The sequence below is a fragment of the Argiope bruennichi genome, chromosome X2 (genome assembly GCF_947563725.1).
Source record: "Argiope bruennichi chromosome X2, qqArgBrue1.1, whole genome shotgun sequence".
NCBI classification, from domain to species: Eukaryota; Metazoa; Arthropoda; class Arachnida; order Araneae; family Araneidae; genus Argiope; species Argiope bruennichi.
This window is the reverse complement of record NC_079163.1, coordinates 43,469,980-43,495,564: the sequence shown is the minus strand read 5'-3', so window position 1 is coordinate 43,495,564 and position 25,585 is coordinate 43,469,980. Positions and strand designations below refer to the sequence as shown.

The window sequence follows — 25,585 nt, the reverse complement described above, 5'->3', positions numbered from 1 at the left end:
CAGATATCTCTGAACGGGAGGGACCATCGAATAACAATCAAACTTCCGATAAGGTTATTTGGGAAAGATGAGCTGTTCCATGTAAAGATAAGTCTAGAACTGACATTTATTATTACGTTCAAGGTTCGAAAGCACGCCTACATTGTCATAAAGATGTTGAGGAATACTGTAAGGCACATAATTTAAAGTATGAAAAATCATTATTTAACTTTTCTGGAAAAAATAAATATTTAGGAATTGTACATATGGAAGAGGCCATCGTATCAGATTGACTAGAGGTTCAAATCCCATTTAATTTTAACACAGCTTTGAAAACCCCCCAGACTGATCAATGGTATAAAGCTATGGAAGAGGAAATTAGTGTTTTAAAAGAACATAAAATTTGGGATCTCGTACCAAAACCTGCAAATGGCAAAGTTATTGGTTGTCGATGGGTTTATACCATAAAACTTATTGAAAAGGGTGTTATAGTGCGATATAAAACAAGACTAGTGGCTCAGGGTTTTAGACAAATTCAAGGTATTCACTATGATGAGGTTTTCAGTCCTGTGGTAAATTTTTCAATTATTAGGATGTGTTTTTCTGTGTTGGTATGTAAACAAAAATGGCGACATCGTCAACTTGATATTAAATGTGCATATTTATATGCCACAATACAGGAAAGTATTTTTATGACACAACAACAAGGATTTGTTGACCCTAATAAACCTGACCACGTATGTCATTTAAATAAAGCGTTATATGGTTTGAATCAATCTATGAGGGAATGGTTCACTGTGCTAGAAAATTTAAACTTTAAGAAATTGGATTGGACAAATTGTGTATATGCGTATCAGGATAATGTCGTTTTGCTACTTTATGTCGATGACATAGTCATTTTGCAAAAACCGACATCTTAATCGAAGAGGTAATAAATCGTTTAAGTACCCATTTTGATCTCAAAATCTTGGGCAAAACACGTACTTTGCTTGGGGTTCAATTTGAAGAAATGGGAGATGAATTTTTCATTCATCAGTCGCAATATATCCATAAAGTTTGCAATAAATATAAAAGGTATAACTATCCTGTTGTTTCATTACCTATTGCAGTTGGTACAGTTCTTTCCAAAACCCAATGTCCTATTACTGAAGCTGAGATTACGGAAATGTAAAAACTCCCGTATAGAAATATTTTGGGATGTTTATCGTTTATTTCAGGTAGAACAAGACCTGACATTTGTTATGCCGTTAATATCTTATCTCAATTTCAAAGTAATCCAGGATTAGTACATTGGAATACTCTACTCAAATTACTTGGCTATATTGATCATACTAAAACTTATAAATTAAGAATATCTGAAATAAATTATATAAATATAAATTGTTATAGTGACGCTGATTTCGCAGCTAATAGAGATGATAGAATTTCAATTGGAGGTCTTATTCTTTTCATTGATAATTCACCCGTAATTTGGAGGACTTTCAAACAAAAATGTTTTAGTTTGTCCACTATGGAGAGTGAATATATATCGTTATGTGAATCGGCAAAAGAACTTGTGTGGATCATCCGTATATTAAAGGAATTCGAAAAACATAATATAATAAAAGCTAATAGCTAATTTAACTAGCTGTCTTCTATGTGATAATCAAGCTGCAATTGAGTTCTCTAAATCTTCTGTGGAAAATTCGCGTACTAAACACATTGATATAAAATATCATTATCTCAGAAATTTAGTTTTAGAAAAACTTTTCACTTTAAAGTATATAAATACTAAAATGAATTTTGCTGACCTTTTTACAAAACCTTTAATTAAAAGTGGTTTGTCCAAATTTTTAGATAAAATTTTGATTTAAAATGTCAACGTCCAGTTTGTATACTGGCAAATTGTTCATAATTTGCCTTGTGGCAATTTTTTTTTTGAATATATATATATATGTTATACTAAAATGTTTTTCTATTTTCATGTGATGCTACTTATTTGGATGAGAGGAAATTAATGTCCACGTCAATTCAATCTTTCATCGAGTACACACTTTCCGAAGAGTACGAGCGACCTCCAATACCGTTTCGGAGGAGGTGAAAATGTAATCTGCCAGTGTTTCTACTAGGTCTTTGTTTTCTCGTTTTGAGGGATGCATCGTCGTTTTGGAGAGGAGATTTTATTTTTGTAAGTCCCATGTTATAATATTGGAAACTCCTATATGTCCCCCTTGAATCCAGATGGACTGCAAGCATGTTATTTCTGTGAATGTATTAAAATTTGTTATAAATCTTAAAATGTCAATATTTGTAATGTATAATGTCGGGTGAAGTGAATCAAATTTTTAAGTTCTTTTTAGAAGTACGTGAGAGGCTGGCCATTGTTAGGAAATTTCGGCATTAAGGTTCTAAATTCTAAATTATTTTGTCTCTCGTACTTTATTGAAAAATGATGCAATGCATTTTGAACCTGCTATTGTGCGCCATTAGTATGAGTAAATCACTTCACGTGACATTAAACATTTAACTATTAAATCGGTATCGTATCTGACATTTATTTAACCTGGCAATTGTAGCTAATATAAAAATTTTAGAATTAAGACATGATATAAATACGTGTCATTATGTTTGTAAGATGGTTCGGTTCGGTACTGGTTTCAGGTCCTGTAATGACCGTTTATGTATTTATAAGTTTTCCCCGTCATATCTGTAAATAGTTCATCATGTGTTAAATTTTGTTTCCTCTTAATAAATTGTGTTTAAATTAAACATTTCCTTTTGTCGGACCGAATCTTTGGAGACTTTTTATTTGTTCATTTCCACTGCAATACTCTAATATCAAACGGCTGAATTCCCAGCCGTTTTATAAGATATCATTGTATCAAAGATTTTATTTCGTTTTTTTTACACAGAAAACAATGAAAGGAGTTTCTTGCAGAGTAAAAAAAAAATAAATAAATAAAATTTAAAAAAATGAGGAGGCCCAAGTCACAAATATTCCTATTACTTTCGTTTTTAGATAATATTAAATAGTTATTTAGACCGTAGATATAATTTTCGATATTAATAAGTTCTGTATGGAGTGCGGTGTTCCTCAGGTATCGTTCTAATCATGTAATTACGGTTCAAAATTCCTAGGTCCATATAAAAACAGACATAGGATAAATTCTAAACACGATGTCATTTTTACTAAATAAATATGAATCCCTTTCTGAATGGCGAAATTTTAATAATCCTGTTCTGGTGAAATCGATAAGAGTAATCTCTGTCTTTTCTTTCTTTGGAGAATTTCTGATTAAAAATTTATTGAAATTTCAAGAGGATGATCCATAACTTACGGCAACATATATTTAAATTATTCAGTCTAAAATTTGGGATGCCAAGACACCTGGTTTAAAGGTTGATACTATTGCAAAACTGGGAAATAATTATCTCGCATTTTCATATACTATTTAGTACCATTTGTTTCAGGTTTGCTTTTGTTATATGAAATTATATCAGTTTTGGCGAAAAAGAAATTGGCAAATTTTCGATCCTTCTTGGTATTTGTACTTATAATTGAATATTCCCACATCTAATGAGTTAAATATCGGTTTGAATTAAAATTAATCTAAAATGCAATTATTATGAAATTCAATTAAAAATAATTTTTTTTTCTGTACCAAACTATACTCTGTGTAATTTCTGTAGGCATTTCAAGGTCACTCGTTTTCCCTCGAACGACCCTCCCGGTAGGAAAACTATCCAGACCGGTGACGAAGTTGTCCGTGTCAATCATCCTGGAGGAGGCGTGGCTATGCTTGAGGGTTCGTATAATAAGTAAAAGTGACGAAGTTGTCCTCTTTTCTGCGCATGCGTAAGGATTGAGGGTTCGTATATATCTTTATAAAAAGTAAAAATAGGTCACTTCTTAAATAGATAATACTTATTTTAACAAAACAAAACAAAAAAAAAAAAAAAATACCGGAGAGCGAGATGAAGCCAACAGTAGTTAAGCCAAATGGATGAGTGATATTATTGTGAATTTAATGAGGACTTTTTTTTTCTTTAAAAAAAATAATTGGAAAGTCAGAATAAATTGAAATTTTACACGCCGGGCAGAAGATTTCGATGATTTAATTCGAGATAGAAATTTTTATACTCAGTTTTTTCCAATTTAATTTATAATCATGTGATTAATTCAAACAATAAAATAACTCATAGTCAATTAATTTTAACTTTTTAATGAAACTAAAAATAAATTCCTTAAATTTATAATTTCTTTTAAAAAATTAATGAATAACACATGCAAAAAAAAAAAGCATAGATCGTCAAAGAAACAATTGAATGTCGACTTTTAATCAAAATATCTAATATTTTTAACATCTACTTTGATAAAGTTTTATCTATTAAATTATTTATAGACAAGAAACAAAGTTTTTAAAACTAAAAATTTCAGCGAACTCCATTAGTTTAGAACAATATCTTTCGATGACAATAAATTAATATTTTTGATTATACTAATAATTATATGTATTATTTCAATATTTGTTTTGTAACTGACTCTTTAAATAGAAACATCAAACATTTTCATTTATTAATTACTGATTGTTACAATATTTGTTTAAAATAACGCTGAAAATGAAGGTAAACATATGAAAATGTAATCTGCAACATATTTTAAAACTCTCCAAATAAATAAATACTTCAAAATATTCTATTTTTCCAATAATTTTTAAAAACCAAGTTTTTGCTTCCGAAATATAAAAAATGTATTTCGGAATTACCCCAAAATTAGGACATTTACATTTGTGACTTTTTTGAGGACGAGGATGGGGGGGGGGGGTGTATTTACTCAGGAAACATTACAATGTCTTTCAGATAATCGGGTAAAAAGTAATTTTAAAGTAAAGGTAAAAGTATGGAAAGTTTGTAATACAATCTGAGTATTGGACTTAAGAATACTAGTAAACTATATAGACAGGGCCCTGGCTAATAAAAAACATTCTTTTAAATTAAATCTTATTTTGAAATTAAATAAGCCAGCTGGAGTGATCTTCCCAAAACTTCATCGTTATGCTTTAATAAGGGCGTCATCTCTTTCCCTATTCCCACATAAAATTGCGGATCTTGGATAAAGGCTTGTATTTTTATTATAATATTCGCAAAGAACGGTTATGAAATATAAATCTTTGGCGTAAATTTAGTGTTTTTATTGAATCTATCGAGTGATTTTCGACGGTTTTTTTAGAAGGATTACTCCATAGCATGCTGTTAATAGAAACCGAAAACTAAACTTGGGTTTGATACGAATTTTTTCCAAAATCCATTGAAAACAAAATTTTATACAAAACTACAATTGTTGTCACAAATTCATAGAGTGCTTGTGAAAATTCTATTTTTAATATATGGAACAACAGACGGTCAACCCCTTGACTGATTTGGTTTCGAATGAGATAGATATCTAAACATAAAATGTTAAATCTATGTACCAAATTTTATCCATCTAGCTCTATTCCTTTTATCATGTTAATTTATATTAGCGCAGCTGGACAGATAGACTATATCTGAATGGATTTCGATCAAAATTTGGTAGAAAACAAATTTGGTGTAAATATCATGAACCAAATTTCATTTGTCGAGCTCAAAGCGCTATTGAGTTATCTCGTTCCAGGACAAACAAACAAACAGTGAAACTTTATACCAATTTTTTTTCTTTTGTACTCATTGAGGTTTAAAACGAAGACATTCGTCAAAATCTCAAGTCAAATGTTTTAAAGATTATAATACTTACTCTTTATTTCGTTAATGAGAAAAAAAAAATTTAATTAAAAAATAAATAAATATTTTATTGTTGTTGTTTTAATGTTGGCTATTTGTTTATTGCTAGTGTTTAAAACCTGATTTCGTAGGATTTTGTTTATGTTTGTGATGTACAAAGAATTATATTTTAGGTACTTTAATAAAACCTTATTATCTAACTCTTAACGCTTTTTTACTTATTATGTTCACCTGTACTCAAGTAGCCCTACAGACTTCCTAAGAATGGATTTCGTTCAAAATTTTAATGAAATCTTCAAATTTAGCATAAAATCCATGCACCAAATTTCGTACATGTAGCTCAAATCATTTTTCAATTATCATGTTCTCAAAACATGTTTTCAAACTCGGGAAGATCTGAAACATACACAGTAATCAAAATCATGACTTTCAATTTACTTAAATTTTATTTTATTTATTTATGTATTTTTTTCGAGAATTATAAAATTTGGTGCATGGGTTTTATACTAAATTTGTAGATTTATATCAAATTTTGAACGAAATCCATGCTCAGAAAGTCTGTACGACTATTTGAGTACAGGTGAACACTATAAGTACAAAACGTATAGAAATAGATTATAAGATTTTATAGAAAGCACCTAAAATATAGTTCCACGTCATATTTTAAATAATATCTAAATGCGATAACTGAAATCAAAATAAATGAAATTTGGTAGGTAATTTTGTTACTAAAATTGCAATCCTGTTTTTCTGTTATATTTGGGATTCGGGGTACAATCGGTAGAAGAAACCGTTCCTAAAATAAATACGCAGTTTGCATAGCTGTATTAAGAAGCACAATGGTCTCATTTACGGGGCTCTGAAGATAAAAATTTGAATACTCGTGATGTATACGACCTTTATTAAGGTCCATTTTTGTGGTAGGAGGAGGGATGATAACATCATTATTAGAGAGTATATGAAAAAGTTTCAGGGAGACTATTTCTGTTAACATTAAGTTTAGCTGCGTTTTTTATTTTTATTTTGAAGTTAAGATTACAACTTAAAAAAATATTTTGATTAGTATGAATATTACAGTGAAAATCGACAAAATTCCTCGAATTACAATAAAATATCTCCATTTATATGATGTGGAAGTTTGAAGAAATCGTAATACTTGAAAACCACTGATAAGACTTTAAATTGACTTTCATGCAAATATTTGTCTCTTCAGAAAAAAATTTCACTTTCCATTTGACAGGTTATGAAGAGAATATTTGCAAAGATGCGAATTTTAATTTTCTCATTTTTGGTTTTTAAAAATTTCAGTCGGTAAACTAGAAGACGTTGAAAAATTTTGTTTACTAAGCAATAGTAATAAAAAATACAGCTCTTCCGTCATTTTCCCACCAACTTTATAAAAATAGAGCTACGAAAATGAAAGAAGATGAGAGAAAATGTAAATAGTATGAATATTCTAAAGAATTGTCACAAGCAAGGCTTAGAAAATTTAAAGAATATTCATACTTCTAATTCAAAAACTGAGTGCATGACAATTTATTAAACTTGATTAATTATTATTTTGAAAATTTTCTCCTAATTAAAATAAATAGCAATGAATATGTTCGAAAATAAATGTATTTAGTATAGTCACTAAGTGCCTGAAAATAAATAAAATGACTGAAGTAATAAAAAGTATTACTATAACATTAAAATCTTGAAAAATTAAAGAATTGACTGGAAATAAAATTGATTTTACTGAAAGGTGCAGGTGAACACGATAATTCAAAACATAAAAAGCTAGATAGATGAATTGTGATAGAAAGATTCAGCACATAAAATATAGATACGTATCATATTTAGAACTGAGTCCATCAGGAAATTTACTATCTGTCTTTACTTTAACATACATATAAATGCAATAAGTTAAGTCGCAACAATTTAAATAAATTAAATTTGATAGATTATTTTATTACTAAAATTGTAATCCTTTCTTTTTTATGTTATAATTTGAATTCTGGTTTCAATCGTTAGAAGAAATTATCTCCAAAAATGCATATACGGTTTCTCATTACTTTCATATACGGGCCACTGAAAATAAAAATCTGAGTTTTCGTGATGTTTATGACTTTTCATGTTATATTTGGTATCGATGAAAATTATTCAAGAAAACAGGTTTATATAGGTCGAAAAAGTAATTAATAAAGATGATTAACATAGTGTTAGTATCACGGAATTTTTCCATTACGGAAACAGATTTTTCAAAATTTTGGGCCCAATATGCCTTTATATATAAGTGAGTGTCAAATTCCATTCCGAAATTTTCAGTAGTTCTTGCGTTATAAATTAATTTTGTTTGCTTAAATTATGCAATAATTAAGTAATAGTTATTCAGTAACAGTTAATATTACTATGTGTTCCCTGTTTTAAATTCTTATATAAAGATAATTTTTAAATTAAAATTATTTTTCTGAAATTCTTATTCTATTGTAGACTTTATAAATAGAAAATTTTATTTTGCATAAAAAAAGTATTTTTACACAACCCTGTAGTTTTATCCTTTCACAACTATCTTAGTCATAACTTCAAGGTTAAATTTATTAAAATATTTGATGCGTTTAAATTATATGCTTATACTTTACAATACATATATGCACATATGATATTTTGCATTACCAGATTTACCTACAATCTGCTTTAATCCTATGAGTCCTGACCGCCCCAGTCGATAGGCGCCTATCGACTGGGGCGATATCGGGCGGGCAGGGCTCATAGGGTGAAATATTTCTTTGGAATCAACATTCAAAACTTTTAACTTGTACATAATAAAAAACAATGAAATGTGTAATTAGCTGAAATCAAATTATCAGTATCAGTTAGGTGACATCAAATTATAGGTATCATCAAACCAACATTTATTTAATTAAAAGGATTCTTGATTCATGGATTCAATAATTTATTTGAAATATTTATACAAAATCTTGTTCCAATTGCATTGTAAAGTGATTAACTCTATCATAAATTCCACTCATTCTTTATGGCAAATATATCAAACTCATATTAAACAAGGTTTATATAGAAGTCAAAAAAAAAAAATCTTTCTGGAAATGTTGGCCTATTTCAAAAATGTCATATAAAAGAAGAAAGACAAACTGATATCAATGCTTCCTTCTTTGCACGAGGCATCTTCAACTACCCTCATTCCTATTTCAGGAAATAAGTTGTGAATAGTATTAATTTCAAAATGATACAAGGTGAATATCAGTAATTCTCTATCTGACAGTGAACTTATTTCATGTCAAGTGAAAATAATTGCTCTTATCTATAATTACTTCAGAAGGAGGAAATAATTTTATATTTCAAGTTTCAAATCTGTCTGCGAAATATACATTCTATGTCTATGGAAAAAATTTTAAGAAATGAATAAAACTATGATTACAAGGATTTTAAATCCTGAAACTTGTTCCATATACAACTCTCAGCCTTAAAATGTTTGTTCCCCCTGTATATTTCTGATACCATGCAGTTTCTACTGAACTTGATCTGTTAAAAGAGTGAATTTTAAAATTATGAATTTTAAAAATTACAGTAAAAATGTATTATTTACAATTTTATTATATAGTGTTATGGCTACTGGACCATTAACATATTTACTGTGGCTCAGACTGTTGTTTTGAGGAATAAGATATGTGATAGCTTAAAAATGAATAATTTTCTTCACATTTTCTTCCCTCAAATTTCTAAAATCATTCAATAATATAATTACAAACTTGTATGATAAATGTATACTTGTATATTTCTAAAAATTCTCATCAAAAATGGTATTCAAAGCAAATAAAATTATTGTAATGATTATCACTACCACTGCTTTTGCCATACACAAAAATTGTTATTACTAATAATGTTCTATATTATTTAATGGTGTTTCTCATCCTGAGTGTTGAAAGAAATTAAAAAGTAATGAACATATATATATATGTAGTCTCTTTCTTAGTGATTTTATTAAAATTTTATGTTATAAATATAAACATTTTTACAAGACAATTATTGATAGATGTGCTTATGAGAATATATTTTCTAAAATTAAGTCCCATTTCTGTTATTTGTTAGCATGTGTGCAGAAGTTTTCTCTTAATATTTCACCTTTCTTATTTCATGCCATACCATTTAGAATAGTACAGACATATAAACTTAGTTACATTATACAGAAATAAAAGAGGAGTAATGATTTTTTGCCAATCTTCCTTGCATACTTCAGGTAGCAAAACATATACTGATATAAATCTTTAAATAAAATATTTTATAGATTTTAAATTTAAAAAAAAAGACACCTCTCATAATCATAAAGATATATTTCTTTCTTTTTTTTTATTGGTTCTTTTATAATATATAACTAAGTATCATTTGATGTAAAGTAAACATTTTTTTTTCATTTAATATATTATATATTTACATACTATTAAAATTATTTTACTGTCAGATAAGGAGGAAGCACAAGATTTATCACTTTTGATCCCTTTTTTTAAAAAAAAATAATATCTATTATAATAATAATAAAGATGAATGAATGTGTGTTAACTCTCTACAGCCCACATCATTTGACCTACAGTGTCAAATATGAGATATAATTGAAATTAAGTACAACCAATATCCTGACAAATCAGCCATGTTGGCAAAGACATCAAATTAATAATAAAGTTGACAATTTTAAATTCCAACATGATTTTTTTATTGGCTAATTTATTACTAAATTTAGATGAATAAAATCACACCTTTTGGCATTTATACTTTATTTACATGTACTTGATTTTACAATGATCAAATTCTGATTATACATTAATATTTAAAGTTCTAAAACATTATCATTTCAAATCATAAAATCTCAGTTTATATATCAGTAAATATTTATATTGCAATCATAAACATTAATAGGTCAAAGAAAACTCCAAAGGCATTGAGCTGACTATAACTATCAAATTAATAAAAGATATTTTAAGTTACAGAAATCCTTTTCTTGCATTTGTTCTTCTAAAAAATATGTTTCATATTTTATTTCATAGATACATGTTAAGAATTACATTTTCCTAGATTTAGTTTTTTTGTGAGAGTTAACCTATTCATTTCAGCTTTTGTTAACATGATAACAAAACATAGAAAGATCATTTTTTTTTCATACAAGCATAATGCATTTTTGCATGTTATATGGCTTGTATGTGTGTGTGTATGTATGTACACAAACATATTGTTGAAACACATGTTTGAATTATTTAAAAACTGAGTGAAGATTGAAAACAATTATTTTATGTTGTAGTAATATTCAAAGGTTATTGCCAAAAACAAAGCCAACAACAAAAAAAATATCTAGAAATAAGATTAAGAAAGTGAATAAGACTTTTAAGTTAGCTGTTAATTAATAAGTTTATAAATAACAAAAAAAATGCAACAATTTTAATAAAAAATGATTACATTTTTAATTCCTATAAGAGGATTATTTCAGATGCAAATGAAAAACACTTTTAATTGAATTTTCATTTCCTATTACTCAAAAAAATTTACAATACATTTCAGCTCACATTAAATAAAGCTTTGCATATTTAAAAGGTTCTTGAACATCCATGAAAATTAGTTCTCCATTCCAATTTCAATGCAGAATTGATTACTTCAGCTGAATCTAAAATATTAAAAGGAACTTTCCTAAAAGTTAAAAGCTTAAGAGAAAGCCAGAAAATATCTAGACAATCACTTAAACCTAACCATTGGGAATGTTATTCCTTTATTAGAAGACAAAATAAATAAAATGGGATTTTTAATAATATAAGCAACAACATGAATAGTTAACAATTTTTTAAACCCTTCAAAGCACACATTTCAATATCTAGAATTCACATCATAATCTTTTAATTTATATTACAGATTTAAATTTCATATACTTACTAGGAAGTCAGGTTCTTCATTCTTACCCTAATGCAACATTGATAATTCGCATTTGATTGTTACTGAAACTGAAATAAACAAGGAATTTTCCTAAAAGTTAAGAGCTTAAATGAAAGCCAGAAAATGTCTAGACAATCACCTAAACCCAACCATTGGGAATTTTATTAATTTAAAGTTAAAGTTAATGGTGTACAGTTCAATTCCCATTTTTTAAAAATTACTTAAAGAAATGTAGTGAGCATACAATGCTGAAAATGTGTATTCAAAACAAAACTAGCATTTTAAAAATTTAAGCCTGCAGTTATTTGTACAAATATTAATGCTCTAAAAGCAACTATATCAAAATTTTCAGTCAATGATAAATTGTTTAATTTTTGATACACATAGTAACTAATATAAACACCACAATTAAAATCATCTATTTGTTTTACATGAGGTGGAAAAACAATCTGCCAGTGGCTATTTGAATTAAGTGAATTATTTAATACTGTACACCAACGGTTTATTAATGTTGAAGTATCCTTATCTGGCTTATAACAAAGTGGGCCAAAATATTCAAATATTTTATTTTTCAAATCAGCTATAATTAAAGTCCAATGGGAATTTAAATTTACAGGAATTATAAGAAAATCAAAATTTGCTGTTTCTTGAATCCAAGGAAATTGAAGAATGTTTTTTTGATTAAAAATCAAAAGAGAGTGTAAAGATTCTACAGCTTTGAAATTTGTGAATCTTCTGGTTAATACAAAATTAAATGCATCAATGACTGAATCGTATAGCCAACCTTTTTTGAAATTTGACGATATTGATTTAAGATATTATTCTTCTTTGATAGTAACAAATGGATCTAAAGATTTTAACATATAAAATGAAAGATCAATATTATTAATAGTTAATATTGTAGCAGTAGGATTTGTGACATTAAACTTATTAAATCTATGAAACACATCAATATTAACACATTCAGAATTTTTAACATTAAAGGATTTTAAATCTGTCTCTTGCTCAGAAAGATTATAAGGTTCATCAAGAAGTGCTTCATTTAATTTTTGCTTCTTATTGCAATTTTCACGGGCCGAGCAGTTCCTTTTTTTTTTCTATGAGAAGTTTTAAAAAACTTAATCTGTGGATTAATTTTTTGATTAGGTGCAACATATAATTTAGGTGTAACAGAAGCCAGATCATTTTTAAGATTCAAAACCCCATGCATACCAGCTACTAAATTATTCAAACAACTAACTACATTATTTAACATGATTTTTTTAATCTGTGAAATTTCTATTAATTCTAATATTTCCGAACATACCTTTTTGCACTCTGCCTCCTTCGATCTGCACTTCTCATTAGTAGATAACATGTTGGGATTTAATTTTTCACTCAAAATATCAGAATTAATTGTAATACTATTTTCTTCATCAAATTTATAAAAATCATCAGTTGTGTACATATTAGGTTTGGCAGACATTAAATGAATTTTATGTATGTGCTTGCACAAATTGCTGCAGTCTTCACAAGAACAATGATACAAATGACTGCACAATGCCGCACAATTAATATTTGTACATTTAAAGCTGCAATGATCCAATAAAATACAAGCATCTGCAATTTTTCTTACTACATATATCTTTCCTTTTACAGATTGAGATTTAACCTCTCAATGATTGTCATATTCAATGACATCTGTATTCTGAATCTTTACAGCCCTGTCATGTTTCTCTTTAACACTTTTAGTGAACTTGGAATGAGTAGGAATATTATTAATAACATTACAATAATATTTTAAAAATCGATCCCTTTCCATTTCCAAAAGAGTTGAAACAAGATCATCTATTCGCCTATTATACTTACGCTCAAGATATATTGTTTTTAACTGATTGTGAAAAGATTCGCAATAATTGTTAGTATTAGTATTACCATGTGGAAATTGTCTAAAACAGGTTGCCCATAATTCTTTTCTCCCAGAATAATTTCTAACAAAATAATCAATAGAATTTTGGCATTCATTTGAATTGCTGTCGATAAACATTAAAAGTTTATTTTCAAAATTTATTTCAGACACTTCCTTCATTATTTTTAATAACTCGTCTAACATTTTTTGACGGAGAAACTTATCACATACTTTTGAAGATAACTGCCTTTTCCAAGCGCGAAAAACGTGCCATTGGCATAGTAGATGCTTTATATTTGGACCAAATACAGAATTAAATGCTTTAAAGGAATAACCATCATCATCAGTCATTACAGTATTTACATTCAGGTCAGGAATTTGACAATGTAAACTTGAAAATAAAGCAATTAAGGTATGGTAATCTAAATCATTAGTGATAAAATGTGCAACTGGATAACCTTGACCATACTCATCCTGAACATGCAGAGAAAGAAGATAAAAGTCATAGAAGTTTGTGCCATGAGTTGCATCAATAGAAAGAATTTTATCTGAATGCTTAACTAACATATCTTTTTGTGCTTTAGTCTGTAAACCTAATGCAAAAGAACTTTCATAGTTTTGCAAATTATCTAAATGTGCAGGGCCCCAAATTGTTTTCGACTTCTGCAATTTAAAAATTAAAATAGGATTGTATGGCTCTTTCCTTAATTCCTCTACTATACAAGAAACAGGCATAGCATCATTGGCTGGCTGAATTGAATTGCGTAAGCGCCTTAAATAATTCTGTATAGTTTTACGAGATATGAAGGCTTCCTTTGTAGGAAAAAAATTTCTATTATCTCGACATCCTACATCGCCACGTAATAAACTTACAATTTTTGAAATGGGAAAGAAAAGTAATATTTAATTAAATCACGTGAACTTTCTTTAAGGGGGTGATATTTAGTGTTCTCGTAACTGACTTGATGGTTATGAATGGAATAATATGTAACCAATATCAAATTCTTTTGTTCACATACACAGATATAACAGGACAACTTATATTGAAAGGAATTACCCCCTTTTTATTTTTACGTTTACCATTTCGCTCTGCCCTTGAATTAATCCTTGATTGATATGACGGATGAAAAAATTGACAAGAATAATAATAGAATGTTTTCTCACCGCATATTTTTTTCCCACTTGATTTTTTAAAATAAGTATGAGTACCAATAGTTTCAGATTCTAACCAAATTTTAAAACTTGAAATAGAATTGAAAGAATAAGTTTTGATGTTTTTAATGTCATGCACAACATTAAGATGCTTATTTAAATTCCATACACTAACATAAGCTTTATCACATTCTGTACAAAAATACAATTCATGCTTCTTGTCACCAGTACATCTTTTTGTGTGTTCATTAAAATATTCATTACCACTATAAAATCTACCACACTCTAGACACAACTGGGGAGAATTTTCACATTTATCAGTTAAATGCTGATTATCTAAAGTTGTTTTGACTGGCACTAAACATAATTTGGGCTTTTTTTACAATTTCTGCTTGAGAGCTAACACTAGCCTCCAATAAATTATTACAATTGCTTTTTGGTAAAACATCACAAATCTTTGATTTACAGCGTTTTAAATGATTTGCAAAAGAGGATCTCGAGGAATAAAATTTTAAGCATACCTCACATTTTTTAGGATAAGTACTCTTAACGCGTTCTACACATTTATATTTTCTTAAATGCTTTGAAAATGATGACTTGGACATATAAGTTTTCCCACAATAATCACAAGTCTTTGAATATGAGAAATTTTGAGCACCTCCTCCAGTGATATTTTTTTTTTTTTAAAATTTAGAGCCAAAACTATATGTTGACGCCAGTAAGTCAGCAGAACGCTCCGCCTACTAATTTTGTAGCGCCACCAAGTGGTGAAATCATATAACCGGCAGAGTGTGTCTGTAAACCCGAGAGAGAGGGTGTGTCAGGAGTGTTGAGAATAAACAAAGAGAGATACAGTCCACGAGTTTGTGTTTCATTTATATGTGATTGAGTTTTCTAAAAACTGAGCTATCGAAGGCCAAAACATGGTCCAGTTAGCCGGAGACGTCTATGCATCTATTGTATAGTGATTCATTATTTGAAATGTGTGATTTATTAGTGGAGATATCGTCGATGATGACGAAATTGGTGCGAAAATACCAAGAATGAGAATTCTGTTGTGGATAACTGGTCTCGAGTGACAGCAGTCCCAGCAAAGAGGTATGGGCAGTATTATCCTTTGAGTTATTAACTAATTAATTTCCCGAGATGAAATTAATTTTGTTTTTGATGAGTTATAATTAATTTCCCGAGTTGAAATTAATTTTGTTTTTAATGAGTCATAATTAATTTCCCGAGTTGAAGTTAATTTTATTTTTAATGAGTCATAATTAATTTCCCGAGATGAAGTTAATTTTGTTTTTGATGAGTTACAATTAATTTTCCGAGACGAAGTTAATTTTGTTTTAATGAGTTTAGAATAGAATTGTGATAATATTATTCTCGTGAATTGTTTTGAAATATATATTTAAAATGGCGGGTTTAGCAAAATTAAAGAAAGATGAATTAAAACTCGTTGCCGAGGAGATAGGTTTGGTTGTTGCGGAAGGCATGAAAAAGAGTGAAATAATACGTTTAATTGAGGAGAGTGATGTGTACAAAAATGACAACGAAGTTGTTAAAGATGCTGTAGATCAAATAATAAGGAATAAAAACCAAAAATCCGATCAGGATAGTGAAATAGAACTAGAGCGTCTTAGATTAGAGAGAGCTAAAATAGAATTACAATTAGCGCAATTACGGGCTACTGATAATAGTACTCAGGCTTCCGTTAATGTAGAGAGTAAAACCGAACCAGAAGAGTCTCTGGATAGCTTATTAAAGTCTGTGAGAATATTGTGTATTAAACCACCGAGCAAAGCTCAGGATTGGGGTTTCTTTTTTACTTCGTTAGAGAGAGCACTTAATACTAAAAAGGTTCCTGAGAAATATAAAGCGGAGATTTTATTAAATTTATTAGGAGAAAGAGCTTCTAATATCCTAACTTATATTGCTGAGAAAGATTTAAATAATTATGAAGAAATTAAATCAATTGTACTAAGAGAATTCGAGCCAACAGCGCAAGCGGTTTTAGAGAATTTTAGATACGCTTCTAGAGATAATGAAACTCATGTGCAATTCGCGTCACGATTAATGACGAGTTTTGAATATTATTTAAAATTAAGGGGTGTTAAAGATTTGGAGACCCTAAAACAATTGATGGTTTCGGATAAATTATTCCAAACGCTGGATAAAGAAACAGCAACTCATATTAATATTAGGCAAAATCAAAAGTGGTTTACACCTCTCGAGTTAGGAAAAGAATGTGATCTTTATTTTGCTTCCAAAGGCAAAACCATTAATGAGATGAGAAGAGGGCAAAATTATAGCAATAAATTTAAACCAGCATCAAAAGTATTTTTCAATGAGATGAAAAATAAAAAGTGCGATTTATGTCTAAAAAGCGAGAATCATCCTTTGTATGCTTGTCCTCAATTTAAAAGACTTTCGGTTCTTGAACGCGTAGAGGTAGTAAAAAATAAAAACGTCTGCTTCAAATGTTTATCGCCTAATTGCAGCGTTAAAAAGTGTTCGTTTAGAAATTGTTTCTGTGGCAAAGCTCACAACAAGTTAATACACTTTTCGAAAGAAGCAAAAAATGTTTCGCCTACGACCATAAAAACCGCCGAAGTCATAAATAAGTCGCAATCGGAGGGGAGAAATTCGGAACAGGGTCCGGTTTCCCCCAGTGAGTGGGGTCCGACCTTTGTCGCAACGAATCTAACCGTAAACAAGAATGTTGTTTTGTCGACTGTAAGATGTTTGATAAAAGACAGATGTTCGCAATGGCAGGAAGTAAGGTGTCTTTTGGATAACGGCTCACAGTGCTGCCTCATGAGTCAGAATTGCATGCAGAGGCTAGGACTCCAAAGTGAAAAAATAAATCAATCTATTTCTTGTATTAATAATGCCTCGCTTGTAGTTAATCGCAGAGTAACAGCAATTGTGGCTAGTAAAAATAAAAGTTTCGAAAGAAATATTTCAATGTTAGTGGTATCAAAAATAACGGATTTAATACCGAATAAGAGGATAGATATGCGTGTAAATATGCCAGAATCAATTGACCTTGCGGACCCTAATTTTAATATTCCGGGCAAAATAGATATTTTAATTGGCGCTGAATACTTTTATGAAATAATAAAGCCGGGAAAATTAAATGCTAAAAATGAGAAGTTGACGTTACAGGACTCTGTATTTGGGTATATTGTAGGAGGTAGCGTTTCGAGTTCAGTTAAATTAAATTCTAACTATTGCGGTTTAATATGTGGAGCAGAAGAATTAAATTCAAACTTGAGAAAATTTTGGGAGATTGAGGAAATGGGTAATGAATTACCCAAAAGTAAAGAGAATGCTATTTGTGAGGAGCATTATGCGCGAACACATAGAAGAGATGAGAGAGGAAAATATACTGTGGCGATGCCATTTAAAGAGCATTGGTCATGTCTAGGGAATTCAAAAGATATTGCTCTGAAACGACTCGAATCGCTGTGGACTCGCCTGTCTAGAGACCAAAAATATCTGAAACTGTATTCTGATTTTCTGAAGGAGTATGAGGAGTTAGGCCACATGAGCGAGATACAAGATGAAAGTGTTGAACCTGAAGTGACATATTATATGCCTCATCATGGCATCTATAGGCCTCAAAAAACGACGACTAAACTACGTACTGTGTTTAATGCGTCCACCTTGACTAGTAGTGGAAAATCGCTCAACTCAATTCAGTATAACGGCGGAGTGATTCAGGACGATATATTTACATTGCTAATTAGATTCAGAAAACATATATTTGCATTTACTGCAGATATTCGTCAGATGTATCGTATGATCAATATAGATGAGAGTCAAAGAAATCTACAAAGAATTTTATGGAAAGAGGGAGCTAATGAGCCCGTTAAAACGTATCAGCTAAATACGGTTACCTACGGAACGGTTAGTGCTCCATATCTAGCCATGAGAACATTTAAGCAAATTTCCATTGACGAGGGAAAAAACTTTCCAAGTGCTGCATCAGTCTTGTGCCATGATTTTTATATGGACGATGTTTTAAGTGGAGCGAGTACATTGGAAGAGACAAAAACTTTGCAACATGAACTTGTTGGCATTCTAAAAACTGCCCAGATGTCATTACACAAGTGGTGTGGAAATACGTCCGAGCTTATTCCTGCTACTGAGAAAGAGTATGAGCTCTCATCTACAGATGAAATTAAGACTTTAGGGATTGCCTGGAAGGCTAAAACTGACTGCTTTACCTTTAAAGTAGATTTACAGCATAATGCCCATCCTACCAAAAGGTCGGTCTTATCCATTATCGCCCGACTTTTTGATCCACTTGGGTTACTTGGGCCAGTGATCACGAAGGCAAAAATATTCATGCAACAATTGTGGTTGCTCAAGATCGATTGGGGTGAAATGCTTCCCGAGAAAGAAGCTAGTGAATGGCAAGAGTTTGCAACATCTTTAAGAAACTTAAATGACATTAACATAGAACGATGTATTGTCATTCCAAACGCGGAAGTGAATGAGCTTCATGGATTCTGTGACGCGTCTGAAAAGGCATATGGCGCTGCAATCTACGCCAGAACAGTCGATTCAGCGGGTGAAGTGAAAGTGAAGCTAATCGCGAGTAAATCTCGTGTGTCACCAATCAAGCAGGTAACTATACCTCGTTTAGAATTATGCAGTGCCGTTCTGCTTACCAAATTGATGCAGAAGGTAAAAAATGCATTAAAAATGGATATTACGTCAGTATCGTATTATTCGGACTCTACAATCGTGCTTTCGTGGATGAGAAAAGAGTCACGAGACTTAAAAACATTTGTTGCGAACAGAGTGGCTACTATTCAAGAATCCACAGAAATGAATCAGTGGCATCACGTTCCTTCCGAACAAAATCCCGCTGACGTCATCTCAAGAGGACTTGATCCAACGAGAATGCAACAAAGTGACTTATGGTGGTTTGGTCCAACCTTTCTCCAAGAACTGGTTGTGAATTTTCCTGGTGATTGCGACGACATCCACTATCCATTGGACAGTTCTGTGCAGAACAGGGACGTTTCTTCTGAGAAACTTTATTTAGCAGAACTCAAAACTCCGACTAATTTCTGTTTAATTTCAGCTGTGGACTCATCATTTTTAGATAATATACTTAGTGTGTCAAATAAGTTTTATAAAATAATTAAAATTTTAGCCTTTATTTTCAGATGTATTAATAATTTGAGAAACTCGAGCAAAATGTCAGGTCCTTTAACCACCAAGGAACTGCAGTTGGCCAAGTTAACTTTAGTCAAACTTGTTCAGGTAGCTGCCTTTAATTGTGAAATAAAAGCCCTCAAAAAAGGTGAAAATGTTAATAAGAGTGAGGTAAGTTGCTTGAACCCATTTCTAGACCCAAACGGTGTCTTACGTGTTGGAGGAAGACTAAGTAATTCTGATTTATCATATGAAAAAAAGTTTCCCATATTACTTCCAAAGAATCACAAATTCACTTTGTTAATTATGCAATATTTTCATCTTAAATATTTGCATGTTGGTGCACAAACATTGTTGTATTTGGTAAGACAGGAATATTGGCCATTATCTGGCAGAAATACAGCCAGAAAAATTATTCATGATTGTGTCATTTGTGCTAAAACTAAACCTAGAACTGTAACCCAAATTATGGGAAATCTCCCAACCAATAGAGTTAAACCTAGTTATCCTTTTACTCATGTTGGGATAGACTTTTGTGGACCTTTCTATATTAAATACAAGGGTCAGAGGAAAGGCAATTATCAAAAATGCTATGTGGCTGTTTTCATTTGCTTTGCTACTAAGGCAATCCACTTGGAAATAGTCACTGACTTAACTGCAGAGGCAATGATTGCCACTTTAAAGCGCTTTTTTAGCAGAAGAGGTGTTAGTTCCTCTATCTGTTCTGATAATGCAACTAATTTCAAAGGGGCCAATTCAGAGTTGAAACGTTTGCAAAATATGATTGGTAGACCCCCAGAGCCATTAGCTAATTACTTAACAACTGAACAAGTGACATGGAAATTTATTCCACCAAGGTCACCTAACTTCGGTGGCTTATGGGAGGCGGGTGTTAAATCTTTCAAACACCATTTAAAGAGAGTTGTTGGTAATGCACGTTTAACAATGGAACAGTTTTTGACTATTGTTATTCAAATTGAAGGTATTCTAAACAGTCGCCCACTGACACCTTTGTCATCAGATCCAAACAATTTTGAAATTTTGACCCCAGGCCATTTTTTAATCGGCTGTCCCATAAATTGTATTCCTGATCCAGATTATTCAGAGAGAAAAGATAATCTTTTATCTCAATGGCAAAGATTGAGCAAAATGGTCCAAACAATTTGGAAAAAATGGAAATTAGATTACTTAAATAATTTGCAAGCCAGACACAAATGGCAGTTTGAGAAACAAAACCTCTCAAAGGATTCTATGGTTCTTTTAAAAGATGATAATCTTCCCCCTTGCCAGTGGACAATGGGAAGAATACAAGATTTAATTTATGGATCAGACGGCAAAGTCAGAGTAGTACTTATAAAAACTCCACAAGGAGTCACGAAAAGAGCAATTTCAAAAATTTGTTTGTTACCATGTGAATAAAATCAATGTATATCTAGTGTAATTATTATATTTAGTATTTAAATTGATATAATGTATATTTAAGTTGTTCATTGTACATATTGAAATATCGCATATATTTTCTTTTCAGAAATGTTTTGTATATAATATTCAAATTTTTTTAAAGTGTAATTTTTTTGTATCTTGTGCAAGATAATTGTTGAAATTTTGCATTGTCTAATTAAGTAATGTGTTAAATTTTTATTTCTGTAATGTTGAGATTTTGAAATGATATTTCAAGGGGGGCGGAATGTTGACGCCAGTAAGTCAGCAGAACGCTCCGCCTACTAATTTTGTAGCGCCACCAAGTGGTGAAATCATATAACCGGCAGAGTGTGTCTGTAAACCCGAGAGAGAGGGTGTGTCAGGAGTGTTGAGAATAAACAAAGAGAGATACAGTCCACGAGTTTGTGTTTCATTTATATGTGATTGAGTTTTCTAAAAACTGAGCTATCGAAGGCCAAAACACTATATCTGTCCTATTTTCTTCTTTACAATCATCTAGTAACACTGCAAATTTATTTGTTGTAGGAATACTGCAAATAACATTTTCATAGATATTTTTGTCACATTTTGAAAAAATATTTTTACTTATCTTAGTAATTCTTGCCTTTCCAAGTTTGTTAGAAGCACATGCTAGCCGACACTGGGCTGGGGAAATGCGAGGAGCTCCTGGTTCAGAGTGGACTGGAGATGTGCGAGCAGGTTCTGGTTCAGAGTGGACTGGAGATGTGCGAGCAGGTTTTGGTTTAGAGTGGACTGGGGATGTGCGAGCAGGTTCTGGTTCAGAGTGGGTTGGCAGAGTGCATGCAACAACTGACTGACTGCATGTTGGAAGAGAGGAAACAGCAGCGGGTAGAAATGGTGGAACAACAGGTACATAAAATGGAGGATAGGACACAGCAACAGAATGGAATGGCAAGAACTGAACCATAGGCATATAAGAAACAATAGGTACAAGAAATTGAACATGACCAGTAGGAGGCACAGGTGGAGAGGCTGGGAGAGTAGGAGGCACAGGCGGAGAGGCTGGGAGAGTAGGAGGCACAGGCAGAGAGGCTGGGAGAGTAGGAGGCACAGGCAGAGAGGCTGGGAGAGTAGGAGGCACAGGCGGAGAGGCTGGGAGAGTAGGAGGCACAGGCGGAGAGGCTGGGAGAGTAGGAGGCACAAGCGGAGAGAGTGGAAGAGAGCGAGGCACGAGCGGAGAGGGTGGAGGAGAGCGAGGCACAGGCGGAGTGGGTGGAAGAGAGCGAGGCACAGGCGGAGTGGGTGGAAGAGAGCGAGGCACAGGCGGAGAGGGTGGAAGAGAGCGAGGCACAGGCGGAGAGGGTGGAAGAGAGCAAGAAGCGGTTGAGACTGCACAAGCTGAAACAGATGGCCGTGCCAAAGGCCAAGAAGCAGGATGTTTAGACCAAGATGATAAAAATGAAGATTGCCTTGAGGAAGACAATGCAGGAAACTCAGTAGAATCCAAAATGAATTTAGGAGCAATTGATTGGCATTTTTGATCCTGTAAAAATTATATAAGAAAAATGAATAACAGATCTTTTAAAACAACTCTGGACATTAAAAATATCAATATAAATTATAAATAATCAGATAACAGATGCATTTATATATATATATACCTTTTGAGAAGCTGATGGAAAAGAAGAAACATATGAAGGAACTGAGTCAACAAAAGTTGGTACCTCGCTACAAGGCACAGCAGAACCAGAATGCTGTGGCCATGATGATAAAAATGAAGGCTGATCACAGGAAGGCAATGGAAGAAACTCCAAAGAATCCAAAATATATCCCGAGGTGATCAACTGGCAATTTTTCCTCTACAAAAGTTAAACAAAAGTCAAAATAAATACAAATATTTTTCCAACTTTCATCAGTACTTAAAAAATATATATTATTATAAATTGCATATAAACAATAATATTGATACATACCTTTCGAGATGCATTATCTGAAGAAATGCATTTCTTTAAAAACCTACAGAAATAATTGGCCAAGCGAAGATCACCACTTTTATTAGGATGTAAACCATCTTTTCTCAGGAAACCAGACCAGGATGGCTTGTTAGAACTGCAAAAGATAAAAGCATCTTCATTATGGCACAACTTTTCTAATGCTTTATTTACAGCTTCAATCTTATGGTTTAAGATTTTTATATGTTCAACAGTTTTCCAGTAATCGTTTTCAAAGTAATTAAAATCTCTAGGAATGATACTGGAGAAAATAATTCTTGCCTTTGGATTGACTCGTAAAATCTCATTAGCCAGTGACCTATACTTTTGAAGTATTATTTCTACACTATCAACTGATATGTTATTGGTGCCCACATGCACTAAAATCCAATCATAGTGTTTCTTTATTTTAGAAATTCTACTGGTTAACCTCTCAATGGTTGTTCCTCGGTAAAAAATAACATCCAAATCCTCAGATAAATGCTCTTCCAAGCGTTTAATCATCGAATCTCCAATCAAAAGAATATTCATTGTGACACAGTTATATATTCTAAACTGATTTCCTTATAACAAATGACTAATAGCAATAAATATCTGAATAATATGCACACAGATAAGCTAATCCAAGATCAAATAGAGCAAAGTCAATACAATACTGAGATATTTCCAAATTCTACTAGCTACCACATGAATGATACACTTTCTACTGTAAGACAATAAATAACTAGTCACTAAAAAACATTTCTATACAATGTACTCAAAAAAATTTATGAATGACAATAAATAAAATGACAAAAGCACTAGTAAAATTCCTCTCACTATTTAACCCTAATTAACACTATAATTAAACAGAAAAATATGACAAACAATCAATGAGAAATAAATATTTAAGGAATTAAATTTAGATACACTTATTACATGAAAAAACAAAATATCAAATAACACTAATCAAACTCCTCGTTTACTCTTAACCCTAATTAGTACGTTTACTATTAACCCTAATTAGCACTATCTTAAAAACAACAGTTTTAAGTAAACGAAAAAAATTATAACAAATTTTCTTAAAGAGATTAAATAAGAAAATAAATAAAAATAAGAACTGTAAGAGTTTTCTTCAAAGTGAATCACTCGCTGACAATCGTTAATCCTTCTTTCCTCTTGAAATAAAGAACGAATACTAATGAATCGGCACACTCAGTGACAGAATGATTAACACGTTATGATAACGATAACAAACTGCGATTTCGTTTTATAACCTCGGTAGGACAACTCGTCACTTTTGGCAGCGTGCCAAATTTAGACTTACTACCGGGAGTAAAAACCTTTTCCTACTACACTTTCTTTCTCCTTCTGCGTTGCCATGGTTCCGACAAAGATTGTTTTTTTTTTTTTCCATGCCAGTACGTTTCAGTAAGGACGTAAAGTTAGAAGTACCTTAACAGTTGTGTAAAAAAAAAGATTGACTCTGTTATCTGCTTCAGCGTTGCGACTCAGACAACCAGTAATGAGGTAGAAAACGTGACCTTGAACCGCCTACAGAAAATACATAGACTATAATAAAAGATGCATTGTATATAGAGAACGCTAATGCCTGAAGGTGACCATTCAGAAAGTCTTCAGGCCGGATTCATCATTTCTTTCTTTTTGAATGAAACGTAATATGTATTTCTAATCGGTTTGAATTGAGTATTCTTAAAATGCGGAGTCATTGAAGGTGTAATTTTTATTAAGATTATATTAACTTATATATAGAAATTTTCACGGAGAAATTCATAGTTAAAACCTTGCTATTTTGTGTAATGTGGCATTTTTTGCAATAAATTACTTTTTTTTACCAGTTGAAAGGAATGCTACTCGAAAAAAGAAAATGTTCATTGATTTCATTTCTTTCTTTCATTATAATAAATATTCTGTTCTTTCACTATGTTTCTTTTCATCATTGTAATATTGTATTACTTTAAGTTGAAAATGTTTAATTTTCTTTTCAGCATATTCAGATAATTGAGGATTTTAAATATACCTACTATTGGGCCCAACTGCAACATTCTAGACATCGATCGTATAGTTGTTCCTGAATCTGTTGTAAAAATCCATGGACTGTGTGTATTCTCTATGGATGCCAGTTATTACATTGAAATAAATTCTACGCAGTCGGTTATAGAGTGTTGAGTTTTGGACCAATTATTCGTACATTAGCATGATAGTAATTTGAAAAATTAGCCAAAACATAAGTTTAAATGATCCTGCTATTGAATTCTTTCTGTAAATGCAGTTACTAGAATAATGCTAGTGATTGGAAAAAACGATGATTATATTCTTCCACAACCAGGACGGCATTACGATTATATACAGA

General features: G+C 31.2%; 2 protein-coding genes across 2 annotated transcripts; one reads left to right on the top strand and one right to left on the bottom strand.

Moving 5' to 3' along the window:
* The first annotated feature begins 16,159 nt into the window (after positions 1 to 16,159).
* Positions 16,160 to 21,599, top strand: LOC129959719 (uncharacterized). Its single transcript, XM_056072609.1, has 5 exons — positions 16,160 to 16,937; positions 17,859 to 19,796; positions 19,887 to 20,008; positions 20,120 to 21,175; positions 21,516 to 21,599. The coding sequence occupies exons 1-5, from the start codon at positions 16,160 to 16,162 to the stop codon at positions 21,597 to 21,599; spliced, it is 3,978 nt and encodes a 1,325-aa protein (XP_055928584.1).
* Positions 21,600 to 21,689: 90 nt separating this feature from the next.
* On the bottom strand, positions 21,690 to 24,594 carry LOC129959718 (uncharacterized). The gene is made up of 5 exons (XM_056072608.1): positions 24,539 to 24,594; positions 23,215 to 23,350; positions 22,903 to 23,100; positions 21,866 to 22,784; positions 21,690 to 21,784 (listed from the first exon to the last, which is right to left on the bottom strand). Exons 1-5 carry the CDS (start codon positions 24,592 to 24,594, stop codon positions 21,690 to 21,692), a joined length of 1,404 nt encoding a protein of 467 aa, XP_055928583.1.
* Positions 24,595 to 25,585: the final 991 nt, after the last annotated feature.

Excerpts from the sequence above, each read along its gene's own strand:
- LOC129959719 (XM_056072609.1), top strand. The coding sequence starts at position 16,160 with ATGAAAAAGAGTGAAATAATACGTTTAATTGAGGAGAGTGATGTGTAC. Across the intron at positions 16,938-17,858 it reads TCTTTATTTTGCTTCCAAAG|GAGGTAGCGTTTCGAGTTCA; the intron begins GCAAAACCATTA and ends GGTATATTGTAG. Across the intron at positions 19,797-19,886 it reads ATTTTTAGATAATATACTTA|GTCCTTTAACCACCAAGGAA; the intron begins GTGTGTCAAATA and ends GCAAAATGTCAG.
- LOC129959718 (XM_056072608.1), bottom strand. The coding sequence starts at position 24,594 with ATGGCAACGCAGAAGGAGAAAGAAAGTGTAGTAGGAAAAGGTTTTTAC. Across the intron at positions 23,351-24,538 it reads AAAGGTTTTTACTCCCGGTA|TTCTAACAAGCCATCCTGGT; the intron begins GTAAGTCTAAAT and ends TATCTTTTGCAG. Across the intron at positions 21,785-21,865 it reads GGCAAGAATTACTAAGATAA|TGTTACTAGATGATTGTAAA; the intron begins GTAAAAATATTT and ends ATAAATTTGCAG.